This window comes from Empidonax traillii, unplaced genomic scaffold (genome assembly GCF_003031625.1).
Source record: "Empidonax traillii isolate 1590-97213 ecotype Southwest subspecies unplaced genomic scaffold, ASM303162v1 scaffold187:size1931383, whole genome shotgun sequence".
In the NCBI taxonomy this organism is placed as follows: Eukaryota; Metazoa; Chordata; class Aves; order Passeriformes; family Tyrannidae; genus Empidonax; species Empidonax traillii.
Window position 1 is genome coordinate 1,572,165 of NW_020955380.1, and position 19,079 is coordinate 1,591,243.

The following is a 19,079-nucleotide window of genomic DNA, read 5'->3' on the forward strand; positions in this document are numbered from 1 at the left end:
ATCTGAGCAATAAGATGAGCTGATAAGATTTCTGTGGGGAGGCTTAGGGGATGCTTATCTTTTTCCTGCAGCTAGACCGAGTCAGGGAATTTGGCATTTTTAGTGCGTGCTTAGTAACAAGCTCTGAATTTGGAGGAGTGGAAAATGTGACTCAATCTAATTATAAACTGGATTTTCAGACGGGCTGGGAAGTTCCTTGTTTTGTCCTGCTCTTACAGGTTGTTGCTCCGAGCATCCAGAGGATGTGACGGTAATGAGAATTCTGTGAAGGAGCAGACCTGAGACTGAGGGATCCGGTCTGCCTTTCCTTGCTGTGCTCTTGAAAGCCAGCTTTCCAGCAATCTTGCTGATGGCAGGAATAAATTGCCAGGGCTGGTTAGCTGTGCGGTGGCAGCACTAAACCCCCAGCACTTGGCATCCCTGCTTTGTGGTATTTTTGCTTCCCTTTGGCCTTTCCCTTACAAGAAGTTGCGCTGAAAGAAGAACCCCACTGAACTTTTTTTTTTTTTAAGCTGTTTGAGGCTTTTCCTGCCCTGCACTCACCCCCCAGCCAAGGGAGAAAACGGGGTGTGGGCAGCCAGTGCTGACCCCAGCCCTGGCGCGGGCGGGCTGCGCCTTCCCGCTCCAACAATAAGGCTAAACAAATCCTTCCAAGCTGCTTGCATGGACTGATGAAAGGAGGATTTCTTGGGACACTCAATGTTTTGTAGTGACCTCCCAGTGAAACAGCTGTTGTGTTCCCTTTGCCCAGGCAGAGTGGGACGCTGAATGGTGTCCTTATAGCCAACACAGAGGCGCATCTGGAGAAGAAGCCGTCATGGCAGCAGTATGCGAGGGTGGCAGGAGCTGGGCGTAGCCGCTCAGCCTGCGCCACTGCGGGGCCATTTTACCGACCCCAAAGGACTCGGTGGGACAAAGCCCAGCTCAGCCCAGCTCGTGGGGAAAGGCAGGCTGTGCCCTCAGCGAAGGAGGGGGGCTGCTTTCTGTGTGTGAATGGCTGGAAAATGCAGATTAGCAGCAAACGTGTAAAACTTCTCAGGTTTTCATGAGCATGTAAAAGCAGAGCAGCTACTTCAAGTAGTTGTGCTGCCTGGTCCTTCAGGGGCTGAAGTTTGAATTTGAAGTTGAGGGTGAGGACTGCTGATGTGGCCTCTGCAAGCCTTGTTCTCCCTTAGCTCAGCTTTCTGAGCTGAAAGGTTTGATTTTTTTGTTTTTTTTAAAAGAACAGCTTCAGTGCATGGAGACATGCAGGAAGAGCTTTTCTGGGCTTTGGCTGGGACCAGCCAAAATGTGGGGTTAGTTCAACCATCCTGGCCTACCTGTGCACAAAGGGAAGCACCAATTACCGGCTGTCCCCATGTAGCTTTCAGTCTCTGAACAGAGGTGGTGAGCTCCTGCTGGTAATGAAGGGGTGAACTCCTGCTTGGGTCACTGAGACTGACGTACTTCTGAGGGCCAGTGAAGTTTCTGTGCTGTTTTTAGACTTTCAGAGGTAGGTGCATCTGCATGAAATGTCCTGGAGCAGCTTCTTTTTGTCCATGAGTTCCCGGGCCTTTTGTCCAAGGCACACAGCAGCTCAGAGGAGCAGTGTCTGCTGAGGACACCCAAACACCCTGGCAGGTATTGCCATCCCTTCTGTGGGGAAGCACTTGTGCTGCAATTCCTCCCTGCTCTCTCTGTCCAGTACATGCAACATTCCTGTCTCCTACCTGAGCTTTCCCATAGTGCTGATGCAGCAACACCATAGCTGTGCCCAGTGAGCAGAAGGCTCCAAGAGATGCACTCTCTCCTTGCACCACTGTTTTCTAGGCCTTATGTTTCTAGGCACGGCCTGTCTAATGTCCTGATTTACAGTTCTGTTGTATTTGAGGAAAGGAGCAGGGTGTAATGTTGGAAGCTCCTTCACACGTCATCTCCTGGATGCACACAGGCCAGCCTTCCTGGCAAGGCTGTCCCTTGGGGCCAAAGACTCACAGCTTCATAGAATCATAGAATATTCTTAGCTGGAAGGGACCCACAAGGACCATCGAGTCCAACTGCTGGCCCTGCTCAGGACAGCCCCAAGAATCACACCGTGTGCCTAAGGGCTTTGTCCAAACTCCTCTTGAACTCTGGTAGACTCTGGCAGCTATTGTGATCTGAGAGTTGCCCAGCTCCTGTCTTGCACCATCACATTCTCTGACCCAGTGCAGCAGCTTCTGCCACCCTGGGATCTGTCTGGGGCCACGGTGCCTGGGCAGCTTGGCCCCTTGTCTGCAGGCACCAGTGCAGCTTGTGTCAGGTAAGAAGAGAATGTTGTGATGGACCCACAGGCATTGCAGTGCCCTCAGTTCCAGCAGCACTGGGGTGGATCTGAAACCGGTGTCTCTGCCCCCATTTGTGTGGGACAAGGCAGCAGGGATCTGCCTGCCTGTGGATCTGGTTTGGGGCTGAGACTGTGTTGCTTCTGCGGCCAACACTGCCCGTGCAGCAGCATTAGCAGGGGGTTAAGATGAAGCTTGGGCTTAGGCAAACAGCTTAGGCTTGACTCTTTCTCTGCAGTTATATTTGCATTTGAATTGCATTTGAATTTCCATTTTCTTCCCCTGCCTGCTGGTTAATTGCTTGCAGAAGCCTGAGCCCCGCAGACTTGGTGTGGCACTGGCTGGGTCAGTCAGCTGGGCACAGCTCAGCTCGCCTTCTGTTCAGGTGGAGAGGGCTCAGCCAGCGTGTTCCTCCTTGCTGTCCATGTGTGTGTGGGTGATGCTGAAGGAGTCTGGCTACAGTAAATTGTCATTGGTAATTATACCCCAGATGAAATCCCTGGCACGGGGTCTGTCTCTCAGCAGCAGCTGGACATGGGGAGGGGAAGGGGCCAGTGGGAGATCTGGCAGAGCTGCAGGACTGTCCATGCTCACTCTGCCCAAAAACAGTCAGGGGCTTTTTAGGGCTGATTTGAAAGGAAAAGAGCCGAGTCCCAGCTGCTGATGCTCACGGGAGGGTCTGGCAGCACAGACAGGGGAGATCCCATCAGATATTTCCAGGGCTGGGAGGATTTCATAGTGCTGTGCCAAAGGGAGACTTGTGGCAGGATCCTACAGTACCTGTGTCCTGGCAAAAGACTCACTGCCTCCTTTTTGGAGGATTCATTGTGAGGAGGAGGAGAACTGAATACCTGGAGGATTAGAGGTCACTCTTGTACACAAGAATGTGGTTTTTGCATGAATTCCCTTCGAGGCAGCAGTTTTGCTCGCTGCTCCTTTGCTTATCTTTGTCTTGTTGGCTACAGGGCTTTAAGATCCAAGTTTAAAAAAAAACAAGTCAAACTGAGCTATCTTCTTTCATGAGCTGACTGCTCTTGGCTGGCCTAAAAATAACAGGCCATGTCTATCTGAAAGGATTTTGTGAACAAGGTCTTCAAAACCCACCAGACCACTGTATGTATTTAAAATCAAAATCATGGCTTATTTTTTAATGGTCTTCAATACACTGCCAGTCTTGCGTAATCTTTAGCTGATAAGCATTGATTTACAATTTTCTCAAATAATTGGAAAACAAAGACAGCCTTTTTTTTTTTTTTTTTTTTTGAGGTTGAGCAACGGAAGAGTTATTTTGAAACCAGACCCCTTGGGGGAAATAGCAGGGCTTAAGGCTGATACTTACTGCATACATAGAAAACTGGGAAACTTTTAACATGAAAAGCAGAGATCCCAAATCATTAACTCTGTGTAGGTTTAACAAATACCCTTTGAAGCAATATTTGAAGGAAACATTGCTAGAACAGAGTCCAGGACTCCCTGCTCCCAGTTTTGCACCAACACAAACACAGCAGTGATTATAACCAGGACAGACCCACACCAAGGGCTCTGCTGGTCAGTGTTTGTTTAGGAACAAGTATTTTTATCCAGCCTGATAACAGCTTTGATTATCTACTCTGCTCTTTCTGGGCTCTTCCTTTGCCTCTTGAACATGGATGAATTCTGCTGCCAGGGCAGTAGTTGTGTTTAAAGCAGAGCCAAGGCATCAAATACTTGTGACTTGTTGCCTTCCCGAAGATTTCCCAGGGGAGGCACAGGCATCTTTATGGACTTCATAGGCATAATCCACATAAACTTGATTTTCTTAATCACCTCTTGCAGAGCCCTTAGAAACAGTCCACATGTCCTCACAGGCTGAATACAACTGAACTATCTCAGCTCTTTTTAAATCAAGTTTAGGTGGGTTTATAAATGTTTCGCAACTGTCGCATCCCTGCTAGAACAAGTCGTCCCAGTCGGTGATTGCCTGGCCTGTTTTTGTTTTTCAGGAGAGCCTAGTTTTTTGGTGTGAATCTGTCTGGCTTCAGCTTCATTTTCTAGCATGGCCCTAAATGTAAACTGCAGGTTAAAAATGGTTTTCCAAGCAGGAATACTCAGACTGGCCTATGCCTTCCTCGCTGTCTTTTCTGCGTGTGGGGTCGGCCATCTCTCTGAATTGAGTTTGGTTGTCAAATGTAGGAACAAACATGACTGAAGGGAGAATCATCTTGTGACAGGAGATTAGGTAAAGTAATGCTGCTTGTACAGTCGCCTCCTCAAGTCATGCACCGTGCCCAGGGAAGGGGGAGCACCAGAGAACCCCAGCTCCCAGGAAAGCTGTATGGAGTGTGTGATCCTGTAATTAAGGGCTTTTGCAGAGTGTACAGAAGGGGAAGGTTTGTTCCAAATGTAGCCTAAAATTACACATTCAGAGTGAATTTAACCCCTCGCTATTAAAGTTTTTATTCTTGATTGTGTAAGCCTCGATGATGCTGTGGCTTTGTCCTGGCTCCCCACGTTTCTGTTCCTGATGTGTGCCCAGCCCAGCCTTCCCTCCTCTGCAGTGGGCAGGTTAGCGGCTAATTTTGGCACAAGAGGACAAAGAGTGGCAGCATCCAGCTCCTGCCACTGTAAATGCTGGATTGCACCGGGCACTGTCCTGGCATCTCAGTTTTTAGAGGGTACGATGAAATGACACTTTTTTAAAGGAACATAAGGGCAGGTCAGTCCTTCTTGTGGCTGGGCAGGAGCAGACCCTGCCTTTGTTCTCTCTTGGCAGAAGAGTTGCCCAGGAAGGACAATTCGGTCCTTTGTTCCTGCAGGAGGGAGGCTCCCTGTGCCGGGCTCAGGTGAAGGGCTGCCTTTCCTTGGGGATGGCTGGGGTAAAAGCAGCTCCTTGAGATGGAGGGGAAGCACACGCAACCACAGCCCTGCCAAGCCCCCCTGCTCTCTGCCAGACAGGTGGGCACACAGCAAGGCCCAGTGGAAGGATGTTCATGTCTCAGTGCCTCAGTCCAGGTGGGGTATATTGGGGGTGTGTGGCCCCTGAGACAGCTTCCTCCAGCTGTTTTAAGCAGGAATGTGAATTCCTTGCTCTGGGATGTTGCTGATGAGGAGTTAACTAAAGCTGTGCTAACAGCTTTAAACTCTGCTCTGTAAACTGTACCCGGCATGTGTCTCATGATGTGCTCTCCAGCTTGTCCAGGCTGGCTGAAAGCGGGGCTGATCCTTCACAGAGGAGAGGAATGAGGGTGTTACCTGTGTGATCGTGGCTCTTGAACAAAAGCTTTCTTGTGTTGCTTTTGCCAAAAGACTTTCAGGTCCTACGTTATCCTTGCAGAGCTGCACATCCAGACCCTTCGGTGTGCTGAAACCCTCACCGTGAGCCCCCAGGGTGCTGCCTGAATCCTGCCTGCAGCCAGGGAGTGGGAGAGGCACCCAGGACTCGTGATCTGCCCAGCCCTACGGCACTGGGCATCACTCCTTGTCCGTCCCAGGGGCTTTCCCCAGCAGGACCTGTGGTCTGGCGAGTCCAGCCCTGGCTCTGCACTCACTGCGGGACCCAGGAGCACTCCTGCCAGGCAGGTTTCCTTGTGACGTTCCTCACCCAGCTTTGCATTTGGGTAAATTATGAAATATGTATGAGCCTTAGGGAGCTGCAGAGAACTAAAGCATTCTTTCAGGAGGAGAGCTGGAGCATGGCTCTGTGTTGGACTGCAGCAAGCCCAGAGCCTCAAACCAGGCAGCTGAACGTGTCTCCATAGGCCACAAAGCATCCTCTTTCCTCTGAGTGTCGGGGGGAGATGCCTTATGGGGTTCTGGAAAGCCCAACCAGGGCACTTGCCAAAATGCCTTCAATCCTGGGAGGTTACAAAGCTCAGGTTACTCACTCTGGAGTACCTACAGCCCCGGGAAATGTCACAGCCCACCAAGCTGGCAGCGTCACCCCTTCCGCTGCGCAGCCCGAGCGGCTCTGCTGCGCCTCGTGATTGGCAACTGGCTGTAGGGCAGGCAGACCAATGTCAGCTGCTGGGAGCTGGGGGGTTTGAGGTTTTGTGCCCACCTTCAGCTACAACCCAGGGCAGGAAGGGGAGTCCCCTGGGGCAGGGGAGAGTTAAAAAAAAAAGCCAAGTGTTGCCATTGACCTAAAAGAGGTAGTATATAGTGCGTTGAAGTTCTGAGGTGCCTGTGCTCTGACACAAAACCTTCCCTTGCAGGAGGAGGTTATATGAAAGTGAAATCCTTCATTTAAAACTGAGCCTGAGACTAAAGCGGGGCTGAGCCACAGTTTGCCAGCCTCCAGCCCCTCCAGTTCAGCCTGGCTGCTGGGGACAGCAGGAAGAAGCTGAAAGTTAGCGAAGAAAACATATGTTCTGCTGAGCTGCTGCAGCAATGGGCTTGCAGGGTGTAATGGAGTGAGGAAAGGAGGAAGATGGCAGGGCTGGGAGAGGAAGGAGTGGGAAGAGGGCATTGTTGGATCATCTCAGCTGTATGGCATAACTTCACCCTCTGTTTGTAACTGTCCCCATGACGTAAACTCCCCGTCTACCCTTGGAGAAAATGAACCACTTGTGTGGTAGTTGCACAATAAGGCAAAGGGTCCTTGTGGAACTTTATGACCTTCCATGGCTCCTTAAGCCTTTGAGACCAGTGCACCCTGCAGAGCTCATCCTTGCCACCGTGCGGAGAAGGCAGCGTGGACCACCATACTCTGGCCAGGGTGCTTCTTCTCCAGTTGTTACACTTCTTTAATCCTTTATTTTAAGTATTATTGCTGCTAGAACCTATCCTAATGCTGTACTTCTAAAAACATCTCTTTTTTTGTTTGGTAGATCTCCGAAGCTGGGAAGGACTCCCTGCCTTCTTGGTTGCACTGGAACGCAGAGAGCAGGTCCCTGGAAGGGCTGCCCCTTGACACGGACAAGGGTGTCCACTACATCTCGGTGACCACGCTGCAGCACTTCCCAAACGGGAGCTACGTGCCACAGACCACAAATGTCTTCTCCATTGAGGTGCACCAAGAAGACCACAACGAGCCTCAGTCGGTGCGAGTGGCCGTCCAAGACACGGGTGACGCAGCGCCGTTCGTGTGCGGCTCGGAAGAGCCGGTCACCATCCTGACTGTCATTTTGGATGCCGACTTGACAAAAATGACACCAAAGCAGAGGATTGAACTCTTAAACAGAATGAGAAGCTTCTCAGAGGTGGAACTTCATAACATGAAGTTGGTTCCTGTTGTAAATAACAGACTCTTTGACATGTCGGCCTTCATGGCTGGACCGGGAAATGCAAAGAAGGTGGTGGAAAACGGGGCCTTACTCTCATGGAAACTGGGATGTTCTCTGAGCCAAAACAGTGTCCCCAACATCAGCAAGGTGGAGGCTCCAGCTAAGGAAGGAACCATGTCTGCCCGCCTTGGGTACCCTGTTGTTGGCTGGCACATTGCTAACAAGAAACCTCACCTCCCAAAGAGGATGCGGCGGCAGATCAATGCCACCCCTACGCCTTTGACTGCCATCGGGCCGCCCACCACTGCCGCACAAGAACCACCCACCAGGATCGTCCCAACCCCGACGTCGCCCGCCATCGCGCCTCCCACGGAGACGACAGCACCCCCAGTCCGGGAGCCCATTCCCCTGCCGAGGAAACCCACGGTCACCATCAGAACCAGGGGCCCCATCGTTCAGACACCCACGCTGGGACCGATCCAGCCAACCAGGGTAGCAGAAGGCACGGGCACGGCCTCCGTCCCGATTCGCCCCACAATGCCCGGGTATGTAGAGCCCACGGCGGTGATCACGCCACCCTCAACTACCACCAAGAAGCCAAGAGTCTCCACTCTGAAGCCGGGCACGCCGTCCACGACGGATTCCTCCACGGCGATAACACGAAGGCCTACTCGAAGGCCCAAAACTCCCCGTCCAACAAAGCCTCCTGGCACAACCAGATCCCCCATCTCCAAGCTGACAACAGCCTCCCCACCGTCTCGCGTGCGCACCACAGCGAGCGGGCTCCCCCGGCCCTGGGAGCCAAACGAGCCACCCAAGCTGACGAACCACATCGACAGGGTCGACGCGTGGGAGGGAACTTACTTCGAGGTTAAGATCCCGTCAGATACCTTCTACGACAAGGAGGACACCACCACTGACAAGCTGCAGCTGACCTTGAAGCTGAAGGAGCAGCAGATGATCGAGGAGAACTCGTGGGTGCAGTTCAACAGCACCAGCCAGCTCATGTACGGCATGCCGGACCGCAAGCACATCGGGAAGCACGAGTACTTCATGTACGCCACTGACAAGGGTGGGCTTTTCGCCGTGGATGCTTTCGAAATCCATGTCCACAAACGCCCGCACGGGGACAAGTCTCCGGTGAAGTTCAAGGCCAGGCTGGATGGGGACCACAATGCGGTGGTGAATGACATTCATAAGAAGATCATGCTGGTGAAGAAGCTGGCTCTGGCATTCGGTGACAGGAACAGCAGCACCATTACGGTGCAGGACATTGCCAAAGGCTCCATTGTGGTGGAGTGGACTAACAACACGCTGCCCCTGGAGCCCTGCCCTCGGGAGCAGATCCGGACTTTGAGCAAAAAAATTGCGGATGACTCTGGCAGGCCGAGCCCAGCTTTCTCCAACGTCCTGCAGCCCGAGTTCAAGCCCCTGAACGTGTCAGTGGTCGGCTCTGGCAGCTGCAGGAACATCCAGTTTGTCCCCGTGACCAAGGACGGCAGGGTGATCTCGGAGGCGACGCCAACAGTGGTGGCAGGCAAAGACCCCGAGAAGAGCAGCGAGGACGATGTGTACCTGCACACCGTCATCCCTGCCGTGGTGGTGGCCGCCATCCTCCTCGTGGCCGGCATCATCGCCATGATCTGCTACCGCAAGAAGAGGAAAGGGAAGCTGACCATCGAAGACCAGGCCACCTTCATAAAGAAAGGCGTGCCCATCATCTTCGCTGACGAGCTGGACGACTCCAAGCCTCCACCGTCCTCCAGCATGCCCCTCATCCTCCAGGAGGAGAAAGCCCCGCTACCCCCGCCAGAGTACCCCAACCAGAGCATGCCGGAGACCACGCCGCTCAACCAGGACACCATCGGGGAGTACACGCCGCTGCGGGACGAGGACCCCAACGCGCCACCCTACCAGCCTCCCCCGCCCTTCACCGCTCCCATGGAGGGGAAAGGCTCCCGCCCGAAGAACATGACCCCGTACAGGTCCCCACCACCCTACGTCCCCCCTTAACGAACGGGAGGCCCTCGGGGGAGAAGGGGCCTCCAGCTCCACACCGGTGCTGTCTGTGGGCCGGCAGCCCCCTCGCCAGCCGGGAACACAAAACCCCAGCCCGCTCCCCAGCAGGCTCTCCCTGGCTGCGCCCGCCGCACCGGAGCGCTCGCGGGACTCGGGGGGACACTTGTTTTATTTTTGCCTAACAAGCTTTGGTTTTATTTTATTCATAGAAAAAATATTCTCGGCTCAAATGACGCCTTCCCGGTGGCTGGGCTTCGGCCGGGGCCGGGGCGGCGGGCAGGGAGGGGGGTCGGGATGGGTCGGGCCGGGTCGGGAGGAGCAGGCAGCACTGGGGTAGCACTCTGGGTCTCCGCTGTTTGCCTTTAACACTAACTGTACTGTTTTTTCTATTCACGTGTGTCTAGCTACAGGACGTAACATGAAAGGTAGCCTAAAAATAATTAAATTCAAGGGACTTTCTGAAGTTGATGGTTTAAGTTTTTACATTTAATCTGCTGTTTACCTAAACTGGGAGGTGTAGATTTTGGGGAGGGGGAGAGCAGTGCTGTGCTGCAGGCAAGCTCAGCACTGGTTTAGGGGAGGGCTCTTGAGAACAGCAAGCCTCCTCTTCCTCCTCTTCGGGAGACCAGCTTCTTGGTTCAGGAATTGATTCTTTTATCATTTTTATTTTATTTTTAATCAAAGAAATCCTATTTTTCTCACGGATCATAAAATAGTCATCAGTTGGGTCACCCTGGCTTGGGGTGCCCGTGGCTGAGCACCGGGTGCAGCGCTGTGCTGGGGATGCTCACGGGAGGGTGAGCAGAGCCCTGTGCCACCACAACTTCTCTGCTTCCCAGCGAATCCTAGGGTTGGGGGGAGTTCTTTTTTAAGTAAAACCCCATCCTTGAAGTGGTTTTGGCGACAGTGGGGTGTGTTCTCCATCCCGGCTGCTCCTTGGGAGCGGTGCAGGAACGGCCTCGCTGGCCCCATGCCAGCACTCTGGCCCGGACACTGTTGGAAAAAAATTAAAAAGTTTAAAAAAATTTAAAAAAAAAAAAAAAAAAAAGGAAAAAAAATTAAAGCGCCAGAAATAGTTAATAGTAAAAGAAAAAAAAAGAAATCAGTGCACTCGCAAATCTAATTTTTTACTAAATTTTTGATACAGCCTCCGATTGTTTTATTAAAGAAAAAAAGACTTACAAACAGGTGTGCGGCTGCCAGCAGTTTGTACGGGCTCAGCCCCCTCGGGCCGGCCCCTGGGGGACCCGCCACGGTACCGGTACTTCCCCATCCCCTCAGCTCCGCGCCCCGGCATCCCCAGCCGGGATTTGGCCGTGTGCGCCCCAAGTGACCCCGCACACCAGGGCCGGACCCGCCGCCTCCCTCTCTCCCTCCCTTCCTCCCTCCGGGGCGGCGCTGCCCGTGCGCCGGGGTGGCCCTGGGAGGGGACCGGGGGGTGCTCACTCCCCTCCTCTGGTCTCGGCGCCGCGGGGGTGACAAACCAACCCGCACGGGGATGCCGGTGCCGGTACCGGTCCGGGGGAGATGCGGGGGGTGGTCCCGGGGCGGGAGGGGATGCCCGGAGTGAGCGCGGCCCCGGCACCGCCCCCCGCCCCGGGACAGCGGCGGGGCGGGGGCGCCCCCTGCCGGTGCCCGCGCGCCGTGACGGCCCGGCCCGGCCCCGCCCCGGAGCGGCGCCGCCATGTCGGGAGCGGCGGGGCCGGGTCCGCCCGCCGGGCCGGGCCTCTCCCCGCTGCCCTGCGCCCCCCGCCCCGCCACCCCGCTGCAGCTGGCCGGGGGGGCCGAGCCCGCACGGCCCGGCGTCGCCGTCATCGACCTCCGCTTCCCCCACGGCGCTGCCGCCGACGTGAGTGCGGCCGCGCCCGCGGCGGTTACCGGCGGGGGAGGCACCGGGCTGGTACCGGGGGATGACAGCGGGGATGCCGGGGGCGTTACCGGGGTGGCGGGTACCGGAGTAGACCCGGGGGGCGGCAGGGGCGATGCTGGGAGTGGTACAAGGGCGATGGAGTCCGGGGGTCGGGTGTGGTGGTGGTCTCGGGGCGGGATAGGGGATGCCAGGGGCGGCAGCGGTGGCGGAGGAAGGGGGGGGATGCCGGGGACGGTGTGGGGGGGATGCCAGGGGCCGTCCCGGGGCCAGGGGGATGCCAGGGGCGGTCCCGGGGCCGGGGGGATGCCCGTGCTGCGGTACCACCCGCACCGATGGTGGGCGGGATGCTGGGCGTGTTCTGGATCCCGGTATGGCGGGGAGTGGTAGCGGTGCCCGTCCCAGGAGTGGGGGACATGCTGGTGCGGGTGGCAAAACGAGGATGTGCCAGTGCCGATATGGGGGGGGGACGCCGGTCCCGGTATAGAGAGCTGCTGGTGCCGGTGTGGGGGTGGTGTCAGTGCAGGTGAAGTATGGGGTGTGGCAGTGCTGGTATGGGGGGGCAGGGGGGTTGCCGGTGCCCGGGTCAGTGGTGAGGGTATGCCGGTCCTGGTCCCGGAATGGGAAGAGTGCCCGTCCTGGTATGGGTGTGCCGGTGCGGGGCTGAGGCCGCCGGTCCCGCAGGTGCAGGAGATCGTCTTCAGGAACTTCTACACGGCATTCCTGAGCGTGCGGGTGCAGCGGCCCGGCCCCGGTGGGTCCCGGCGCTGGGTGACATGCCTGCGGGACCTGTGCCTGATGCCCTGCCCACACACCGAGGAAGGCTCCCAGGACTACTTCTGCCTCCGCCGGCAGCAGGTCAGCCTGGACCAACTGTGCCCTTGGCATCACCCTCCCCTCTGAGGATCACCCCTCTTCACCCACGCCCCAGGTCCTGCAGGCCTGGTGCTGATGCCCCACCAACCACCACGGCCACAGAAGGGTGGCAGATCCTGCGGTGCCATCCTGCCCCTGCCAGCCCCACTCAGCAGAGAGGGGTCCCTGTGCCCACTCAGCCCAGACAGCCACTACAGGGTGATGCTTCCCTCGGCCTCCTTCTGTCTGGGGAGGGTTTGAGGTTTTCTTGGCGGATACCCCAAAAGCTGCCCCTGATCAGCACTAGCCCCTGTGGTGATACTGGGCCTTGTCCCACAGATGCTGTGTGATGTGGACCAGGTGACAGCCATGCGGTTCATCCTGCGACAGCCCTCCCCGGTCTGGCTCCACTTCACCATCGAGGAGCTGCAGATTTTTCCCCCTGGACAGAAGGTGAGCAGGTGCTGGTGCTGTCCCACTGCCAGGCGTGGGCAGGGGGCCAGGACAAGTCTGGCATTGCTCCCCACAGCTCCAGGGAGCACACACAGGAGTGTGGGTCCAAGTCCTCATTCTTCACTGGGGCACTTGGGTCCCCTTGTTCTCCAAGGGTGCTGGGGAAGGTACTGCTCCAGCCAACCCCATCACTTCCCTGTCAGAGGTGGATGTTTGAGCAGCAGGATGGAGCTGGAGGCTGCTGCAACAAGTTACAGGCTGCAAACATCCACTCCGGTGTTCCAAACACAGAATTCCCTTTGGTGATGGAAAAGCGACACTACATCCATAGCGATATCACTACGGGTGGGCTCCAAACCCCAGCACACTGCACGGTGTGAGGGATGAAGGTGGGATTGAGGATACCTTTGTGTGACCCTCGGGATCTGTTTCAGAGCCCCCAGAAGGATTTCCCCTCCTGGCTCTCCCAGCTGACCCCTCCGGAGCAGCCAGCCAGCCTGCACGGGGTGAGTGATCCCTGCTGAAGTACGCGGGGGAAGGAGAGACCTGTGTGGGGTGCAGACTGGGAGCATCCCTCAGGGGGCTGCCAGCCCCATCCCTGCCCTGTCAGCTCCAGGCTCCCACCTGGAATAGCTGTGGAGCCCTGAAATAACCCAGCTTGTGCTGGAAGCAGTTTGCAGTGTTCAGAAGAAAAATATCTCCATGGGGATGATGTGTGATTTGAGGTGATGATTAAGTGCCTGCCCTCTAGTTCTGGGGACAGGAATGTCCCCAAGGGAGTAGTGGCTCAGCCGGCAGGTGGGGCATGTGGGGATGGGGACAGGGACATCCCTGTGAGAGCATCACTCTCCCTGGGTGTGCAGCATCACTCTGGTGGGACACGGGAGGATGGGGACAGGAGCTCCCCAAGGACTGGTGGGTGCTCAGTATTGCTCACCCAGCAGGTGGGAAGTGTGGGGACAAGGACAGAAACATCTCTGTGGGACCAGTGGGTGCACAGCATGGCTCAGCCAGCAGGTGGGATGAATGGGGACAGGGATGTCCTTGTGACAGCCGTGGGTGCACAGCATCGCTCAGTAGTGGGTGGGATGTGTGGGGACAGGGCGGCCTGGCTGGTCCCCGGTGCTTTGCAGAGGGTATGCCCTGAGGAGCACGTGTCCCAGTGGGGACAGAACGGGGGCAGAGGGAGGTCACAGCCACGGCACGTGTTTATAGCTTGCCAACCACATCTGCCTGGCCTGTGACCTTCAGTGGGCAAAGTCCAGGCAGAGCAGGGCTGAGATAGGGGCTGGCTCGCCCATGGGAACGTGCTGAATCAGCTGGAGGTGCTACCTGCTGGAGGGTGGCACAGCACCGAGACCAGCCAGGGCAGTTCTGCCACCTGGCTTCGATGCTATGGTGCTCATACTGCACCAGCAGTGAGGCTGCTGCTGGCCCCAGCAGGTCTGGGAGCCCTGGTCCCTACCCAGCTGTGTGACAGTTTGGGGAGAGCACCCCAAATTGCTTGGAACATGTTACCCCTGGCAAGGAAAGTGCAGGGGAGATGCCAGGGATTGCTTTGGGCTTAGCTATTCCCAGCATCACCACAAGGCATCCATCAGCCTGGTGCCACAGAGCTGTGCCCCAGCCGGGGGAGCTGCTGCTGAGCCTGCCAGTCCCACATGGCTGAAGGTCCCCAGGGTGAACCAGCACCTGGGGCCAGGTTTCTGCACTGCACAGGGAGGATGTTGGGAAACTGGACTGTGTGATTAGGTTTTTAATCATTAGCCAATGATTGGCTTTCTGTCCTCATCCTGGCCACCTGCCAGCAGGTGGGCTGTGTCAGCACCACAGCACCAGGGATCAGGGTCACCCACTTCCCCAGCTGCTTGTTTTCCTAGAGAGGGGAGCCCTGCTCACCCCATATTGGGAAACCACCGGCAGGTCGGGAGCATGGACTATAGTGCCCAGCTCCCTGGGGAGCACAGCCATACAGCCACACCACTGCCCAAACCTAGGGTGACCCAGCCCATCCAGGCCATCCCCTCTCCACAGCATTGTGACCACTTCTTTCCAGGAGCTCCCCGACCCAGAGAAGGTGTCAACAGAGGTCCAGCAAATGTGGGTGCTGACAGAGGTGATCCGGGCTCGCCAGGCAGCCGCCCGCATCGGGCGCTTTGACGTGAGTCCCCCACCCTGCTCACGGGGACCCCGGCCTTGCTGCATGGCCAGGGAGCCCTCCTGGAGGGGCTGCTCCCAGTCGGATGGGGTTGGGGTGTCCCAGCAGTGACTGTGCTGTGCAGACAACGAGCCCCTCTTTTTCCCAGGTGGATGGCTGCTACGATGTCAACCTGCTTTCCTACACCTGATCCCGCCGGTGCCGGTGCTGGTGCCGGCTGGAGGGAAGTGCCCCATCCGTGCTCCCGGGGCCCAAGTGGACTCCTGTGTTCCCGCCTTGGCCATCGACCCCGCGGCCCCAGGGGGGTCCCAAGCCCTCCCTGTGACCATTCCCCGACTCCCCCTGCGCTGTCTGCCAGTGAGGAGCAGCGCTACCACTCCAGAGCCCCCTGTGAGCCTCTCCCGGGAATATCCCACGGGCAGAGCCCGGACCCCACCCCGCGCTGCAAGGGGGTGCGGGGGGACCGAGGGGTGCGGGGGTGCTGGGTGGCATCTCGGTCACCACTAAAAGCTGCTACGTTGGCCCTGCCTGTGCCCGCCTGTCTCTGGGGGATGGGGGTGGCCGTGCCCGGCGGCCCCGGGGAGGCGGTGCCGGGGGCGGGCCGGGCCGGGGGCGGGGGCCAGGGCCGGGGCCGGGCGGACTCCATGTCCCAAGCGCCCCGGGGCCGGTCCGAGCCGTGCCGGGAGGGAGGAGGAAGAGGAAGATGCTGCGGGCGGGCTGCCGCGCCGCGCTGCCCCGCCGGCCCTCGGGCTCGGCGCCGCGGAGAGGGGCCGGGGGGAGCGGAGCGGAGGGGCTGAAGCAGACGCCGCTGGATGCCTTGCACCGGGCCCGCGGCGGGCGGATGGTGCCGTTCGCCGGCTGGAGCCTCCCGCTGCAGTACGAGCAGGGCCACCTCCAGTCACACCTGCACACCCGCCGGCACTGCTCCCTCTTCGATGTTACCCACATGCTGCAGGTAGCGGGGGCGGAGTGGGGGGGCTGGGACAGGGGGTGGTTCCCGCACCGCTTCACACCCCCCACGGCCCCTTCCAGACCCGGGTGTACGGCCGGGACCGCGTCAGGTTCATGGAGAGCCTGGTGGTGGGGGACATCGCCGAGCTGAAGCCCGGACAGGTACGGGGCACCGGGAGGGCACTGGGCATCCACTGGGGTCAGAGGTCCCCGGGATGCCCTGGGAGGGACCACGCAGCCTGCCCATACTCCCAAGGGCCGCATCCCGCAGGGCACGCTGACGCTGCTCACCAACGAGAAGGGCGGCATCACGGACGACCTCATAGTCACCAACACGTCGGAAGATCACCTGTATGTGGTGTCCAATGCCGGCTGTGCTGACAAGGACTTGGCCATCTTCAGGGTACGGGGCTGCCCGAGCCCCACGGGCAGTGGGGACACATGATGGGAATGAGTCTGGGCACCTTTTGGTGACAGCCTGGCTGTGCAGGGTGAGGTGGCCGTGGCCTGGCTGGCCCCCGTGCTAGCAGCCCACTGTCACCTTGGCAGGAGAGAGCAGAGGAGCTGCAGGCCACTGGCAGTGATGTCCACCTGGAGGTGTCAGACAACGCGCTGCTGGCTCTGCAAGGTAGCAGGGGCCCCACATGGGCCTGCCCTCCTCTGGGTCCTTGCCCAATGGATGTCAGTGCCCTCCCCACATTCCCCCCCTTCCCCGGGCACTGCCGTCTCCCAGCCACCACCCTCCCCAGGTCCCTCCATGGCGCGGGTGCTACAGGCGGGGCTGTCAGATGACCTGGCCAAGCTCTCCTTCATGAATAGCATCTCCACGACTGTCTTTGGCGTGCCAGGCTGCCGGATCACGCGCTGCGGCTACACCGGCGAGGATGGCGTGGAGGTACCCTAGGATCTGTGCCAGCACCCCTACCACGGTACTGAGGGAGGGGAAGGTCATGCCCCACTGACCCTGCCCGTGTGCCCCTGCAGATCTCGGTGCCCGCAGGACAGGCAGTGGAGCTGGCCGAGCGGCTGCTGGATGTCCCCAACGTGTGGCTGGCAGGGCTGGCAGCCAGGGACAGCCTGCGCCTGGAGGCCGGGCTCTGCCTCTATGGCAATGATATCGATGAGACCGTCACCCCTGCTGAGGCTGGGCTGATGTGGACCTTAGGTAGGTTGGGACCACATACACCTCCTCCTCTGGTTGGGCAGAATGGCAAGGTGTTCCCAATGGGAGTACAAGGGGACCAGGCAGGCATCACCAACCCTCACCCATCTCTGCCCCACAGGGAAGCGCCGGCGTGCAGCCATGGACTTCCCTGGTGCTGCCGTCATCATGGCACAAGCGAAGGAGAAGCCGAGGCGCAAGCGCGTGGGGCTGACATCGGTGGGACCCCCCATCCGGCCCCACATGGCCATCCTGGGCCCTGAGGGCAGGCCTGTGGGTAGGTGGGGGCAGTGGGGCTGGGGTGGGCACAGCCCCAAACTGTGGCCATGGCAGGGGAGGGTGGTGCTGCCAGACCCGGCGCAACTCCCCCTGTCCTCACGTCCCAGGCACAGTGACCAGTGGCTGCCCCTCGCCCTCCCTGGGCAAGAACATCGCCATGGGCTACGTGGAGGCAGTGCACAGCCGGGCGGGCACCCAGCTCACCGTTGAGGTGCGGAAGAAGCAGCACCCAGCCCTCGTCACCAAGATGCCCTTTGTGCCCACCCAGTACTACATGGTCAAGTGAGGCCAGTGCCCACCATGGGCACGGTGCCCCAGCCCCAATAAATGCCCTGTCCCATTCTCCTGGCATCCTCTACAGTGACAGTGGTGGTGCCAAAGCAAGGGGCAGTGGGTGGGCACAGCACTTTAATGGTGTGGGCAGTGCCCAGCTGGTGGTCCTGGCACTCCTCACTCCCGGTGCGTCTTCGTGGGCTCCGCTGCTGGGCCATCCCTGCAAGACAGGGGCAGCGTGAGAGGGGCGGGGGAAGCACCCTAGAATGGTACCCCAGCACTGGGGCAGGCACCTGCCTGTCTGTGTAGGGCAGGCAGTGCTGGGAAGGCACGGAGGCTTACTGGTCTGGGGTGCAGCTGGGGGGATGCTCACTGGGGAGCACTGGTCTGCCTAGGGGCACAGCTGGGGAGGGCTCTCACTGGGGAACACTGGTCTAGGGGCAGAGCTGGGTGGGGGCACTGATCTGGAGGTACAGCTTGGGAAGGTGTTGACTGGGGGGCACTGAGCCGGGCCGTGCTGGGCAGGGGGGCTCTCACTGGGCTGTACTGGTGAAAGGGTGCAGTCGGGAGAGCAAGCGTTCATTGGGGGGCACAGGGCGTTGCTCAGAGGGCGCTGGCCGGGCGCGGCGGGGCTCGCAGCGTGGAGGGGGCCGGACCGGGGCCGCGGTGGGTGAGCGGTTTCGGGCCCGGTAGCGGTCGGGACTCACCGGGGCGGGCAGTGCCGCTCGGCGGCGCCGTTCCGTCCGGCCGGGCCGGCGGGGGACAGCGAGTGTGCGCGGGGCCGGGCGGGCGCGGGCCCGGAGGCGGTGCCGGTGCCAGGAGAGCGACGGGCGGAGGGGCCGGTGCGGTAGCAGAGCGCGGCCACCGCCCCGCCGTAGGCGCGCCAGGCCAGGCGGACGCCCAGCAGGCTGAGGCCCAGCCAGAGCAGCAGCAGCTGGCACAGCGCGGCCCGCACGTCCTGCGCCGCCCACTCGGCCGCCAGCTCCCGGCCTAGCGCCGCCAGCGCCCGCCACGGCGGCTGCCAGCCCGCCGCCACCGCCGCCATGGCCGCGGGAACGGGGCAGGCGGCGCTCCGGGGGCGGGGCTAACGGAGAGGGCGGGGCTAACGGAGGGGGCGGGGCTGTTCGGAGGCGGAGCCACCGCCGCCATGGCCGCGGGAACAGGGCGGGCGGGGCTTCGAGGGGCGGGACCATCGTAGAGGGCGTGGCCTCAACAGCCTCTCCCTTGTCAGGGCAGGGGGCGTGGCCTCCGGGATGATGCTCGACGGGGCGGGGCGGGGCCGCCATGGCGGGAAGCGGCGGGGAGGCGCGGTACTCGCGGCAGCTGTGAGTGCGGGGATGGCACCGGCACGGCACCGGGACAGGGGCAGGGGCAGGGGCGGGGCGGGGCGCCCCCAGGCCCCGCTTACGGCTCCCGCTGACACCCCCCCGCCGCTGCCCGCAGGTACGTGCTGGGCGGCGGTGCACGGCGGCTGCCCGGTGCGGCCGTGCTGGTGTCGGGGCTCCGCGGGACCGGAGCGCAGGTGGCGGCAGCGCTGGTGCTGTCGGGGACGGGGCGC

The 19,079-nt window shown here is 59.4% G+C and overlaps 4 protein-coding genes across 7 annotated transcripts in view; 3 read left to right on the forward strand and 1 right to left on the reverse strand.

Moving 5' to 3' along the window:
• DAG1 (dystroglycan 1) overlaps window positions 1–9,999 on the forward strand; it is a 48,580-nt gene extending 38,581 nt beyond the window's left edge. For all 4 annotated transcript variants that reach the window (XM_027886438.1, XM_027886439.1, XM_027886440.1 and 1 more), the window contains exon 3: window positions 7,109–9,999. In XM_027886438.1, the coding sequence (XP_027742239.1) occupies window positions 7,109–9,517 (2,409 nt within the window). In that variant the 3' untranslated portion in view covers window positions 9,518–9,999. The remainder of the gene's footprint in view (window positions 1–7,108) is intronic.
• A 1,208-nt stretch (window positions 10,000–11,207) lies between these two features.
• On the forward strand, window positions 11,208–15,378 carry NICN1 (nicolin 1). Its single transcript, XM_027886408.1, has 6 exons — window positions 11,208–11,372; window positions 12,075–12,248; window positions 12,585–12,698; window positions 13,133–13,204; window positions 14,755–14,859; window positions 15,005–15,378. The coding sequence occupies exons 1-6, from the start codon at window positions 11,208–11,210 to the stop codon at window positions 15,044–15,046; spliced, it is 672 nt and encodes a 223-aa protein (XP_027742209.1). The 3' UTR covers window positions 15,047–15,378.
• A 151-nt stretch (window positions 15,379–15,529) lies between these two features.
• Window positions 15,530–17,590, forward strand: AMT (aminomethyltransferase). The gene is made up of 8 exons (XM_027886460.1): window positions 15,530–15,811; window positions 15,889–15,969; window positions 16,079–16,210; window positions 16,357–16,435; window positions 16,557–16,702; window positions 16,792–16,972; window positions 17,091–17,246; window positions 17,356–17,590. Exons 1-8 carry the CDS (start codon window positions 15,560–15,562, stop codon window positions 17,532–17,534), a joined length of 1,206 nt encoding a protein of 401 aa, XP_027742261.1. The 5' UTR covers window positions 15,530–15,559; the 3' UTR covers window positions 17,535–17,590.
• Window positions 17,591–17,639: 49 nt separating this feature from the next.
• TCTA (T cell leukemia translocation altered) lies at window positions 17,640–18,569 on the reverse strand. Its single transcript, XM_027886461.1, has 2 exons — window positions 18,229–18,569; window positions 17,640–17,741 (listed from the first exon to the last, which is right to left on the reverse strand). Exons 1-2 carry the CDS (start codon window positions 18,564–18,566, stop codon window positions 17,699–17,701), a joined length of 381 nt encoding a protein of 126 aa, XP_027742262.1. The 5' UTR covers window positions 18,567–18,569; the 3' UTR covers window positions 17,640–17,698.
• Between the last annotated feature and the right edge of the window lie 510 nt (window positions 18,570–19,079).

What these genes read in the sequence shown, in the direction of transcription:
- NICN1 (XM_027886408.1), top strand. Translation starts at nt 11,208, where the DNA reads ATGTCGGGAGCGGCGGGGCCGGGTCCGCCCGCCGGGCCGGGCCTCTCC. An exon ending in CCCACGGCGCTGCCGCCGAC is followed by an intron (nt 11,373 to 12,074) that starts GTGAGTGCGGCC and finishes CCGGTCCCGCAG; the next exon opens with GTGCAGGAGATCGTCTTCAG. An exon ending in CCCGCATCGGGCGCTTTGAC is followed by an intron (nt 14,860 to 15,004) that starts GTGAGTCCCCCA and finishes TCTTTTTCCCAG; the next exon opens with GTGGATGGCTGCTACGATGT.
- AMT (XM_027886460.1), top strand. Translation starts at nt 15,560, where the DNA reads ATGCTGCGGGCGGGCTGCCGCGCCGCGCTGCCCCGCCGGCCCTCGGGC. An exon ending in AGGACTTGGCCATCTTCAGG is followed by an intron (nt 16,211 to 16,356) that starts GTACGGGGCTGC and finishes TCACCTTGGCAG; the next exon opens with GAGAGAGCAGAGGAGCTGCA. An exon ending in CGCGCTGCTGGCTCTGCAAG is followed by an intron (nt 16,436 to 16,556) that starts GTAGCAGGGGCC and finishes CACCCTCCCCAG; the next exon opens with GTCCCTCCATGGCGCGGGTG.
- TCTA (XM_027886461.1), bottom strand. Translation starts at nt 18,566, where the DNA reads ATGGCGGCGGTGGCGGCGGGCTGGCAGCCGCCGTGGCGGGCGCTGGCG. An exon ending in GAGCGGCACTGCCCGCCCCG is followed by an intron (nt 17,742 to 18,228) that starts GTGAGTCCCGAC and finishes CCTGTCTTGCAG; the next exon opens with GGATGGCCCAGCAGCGGAGC.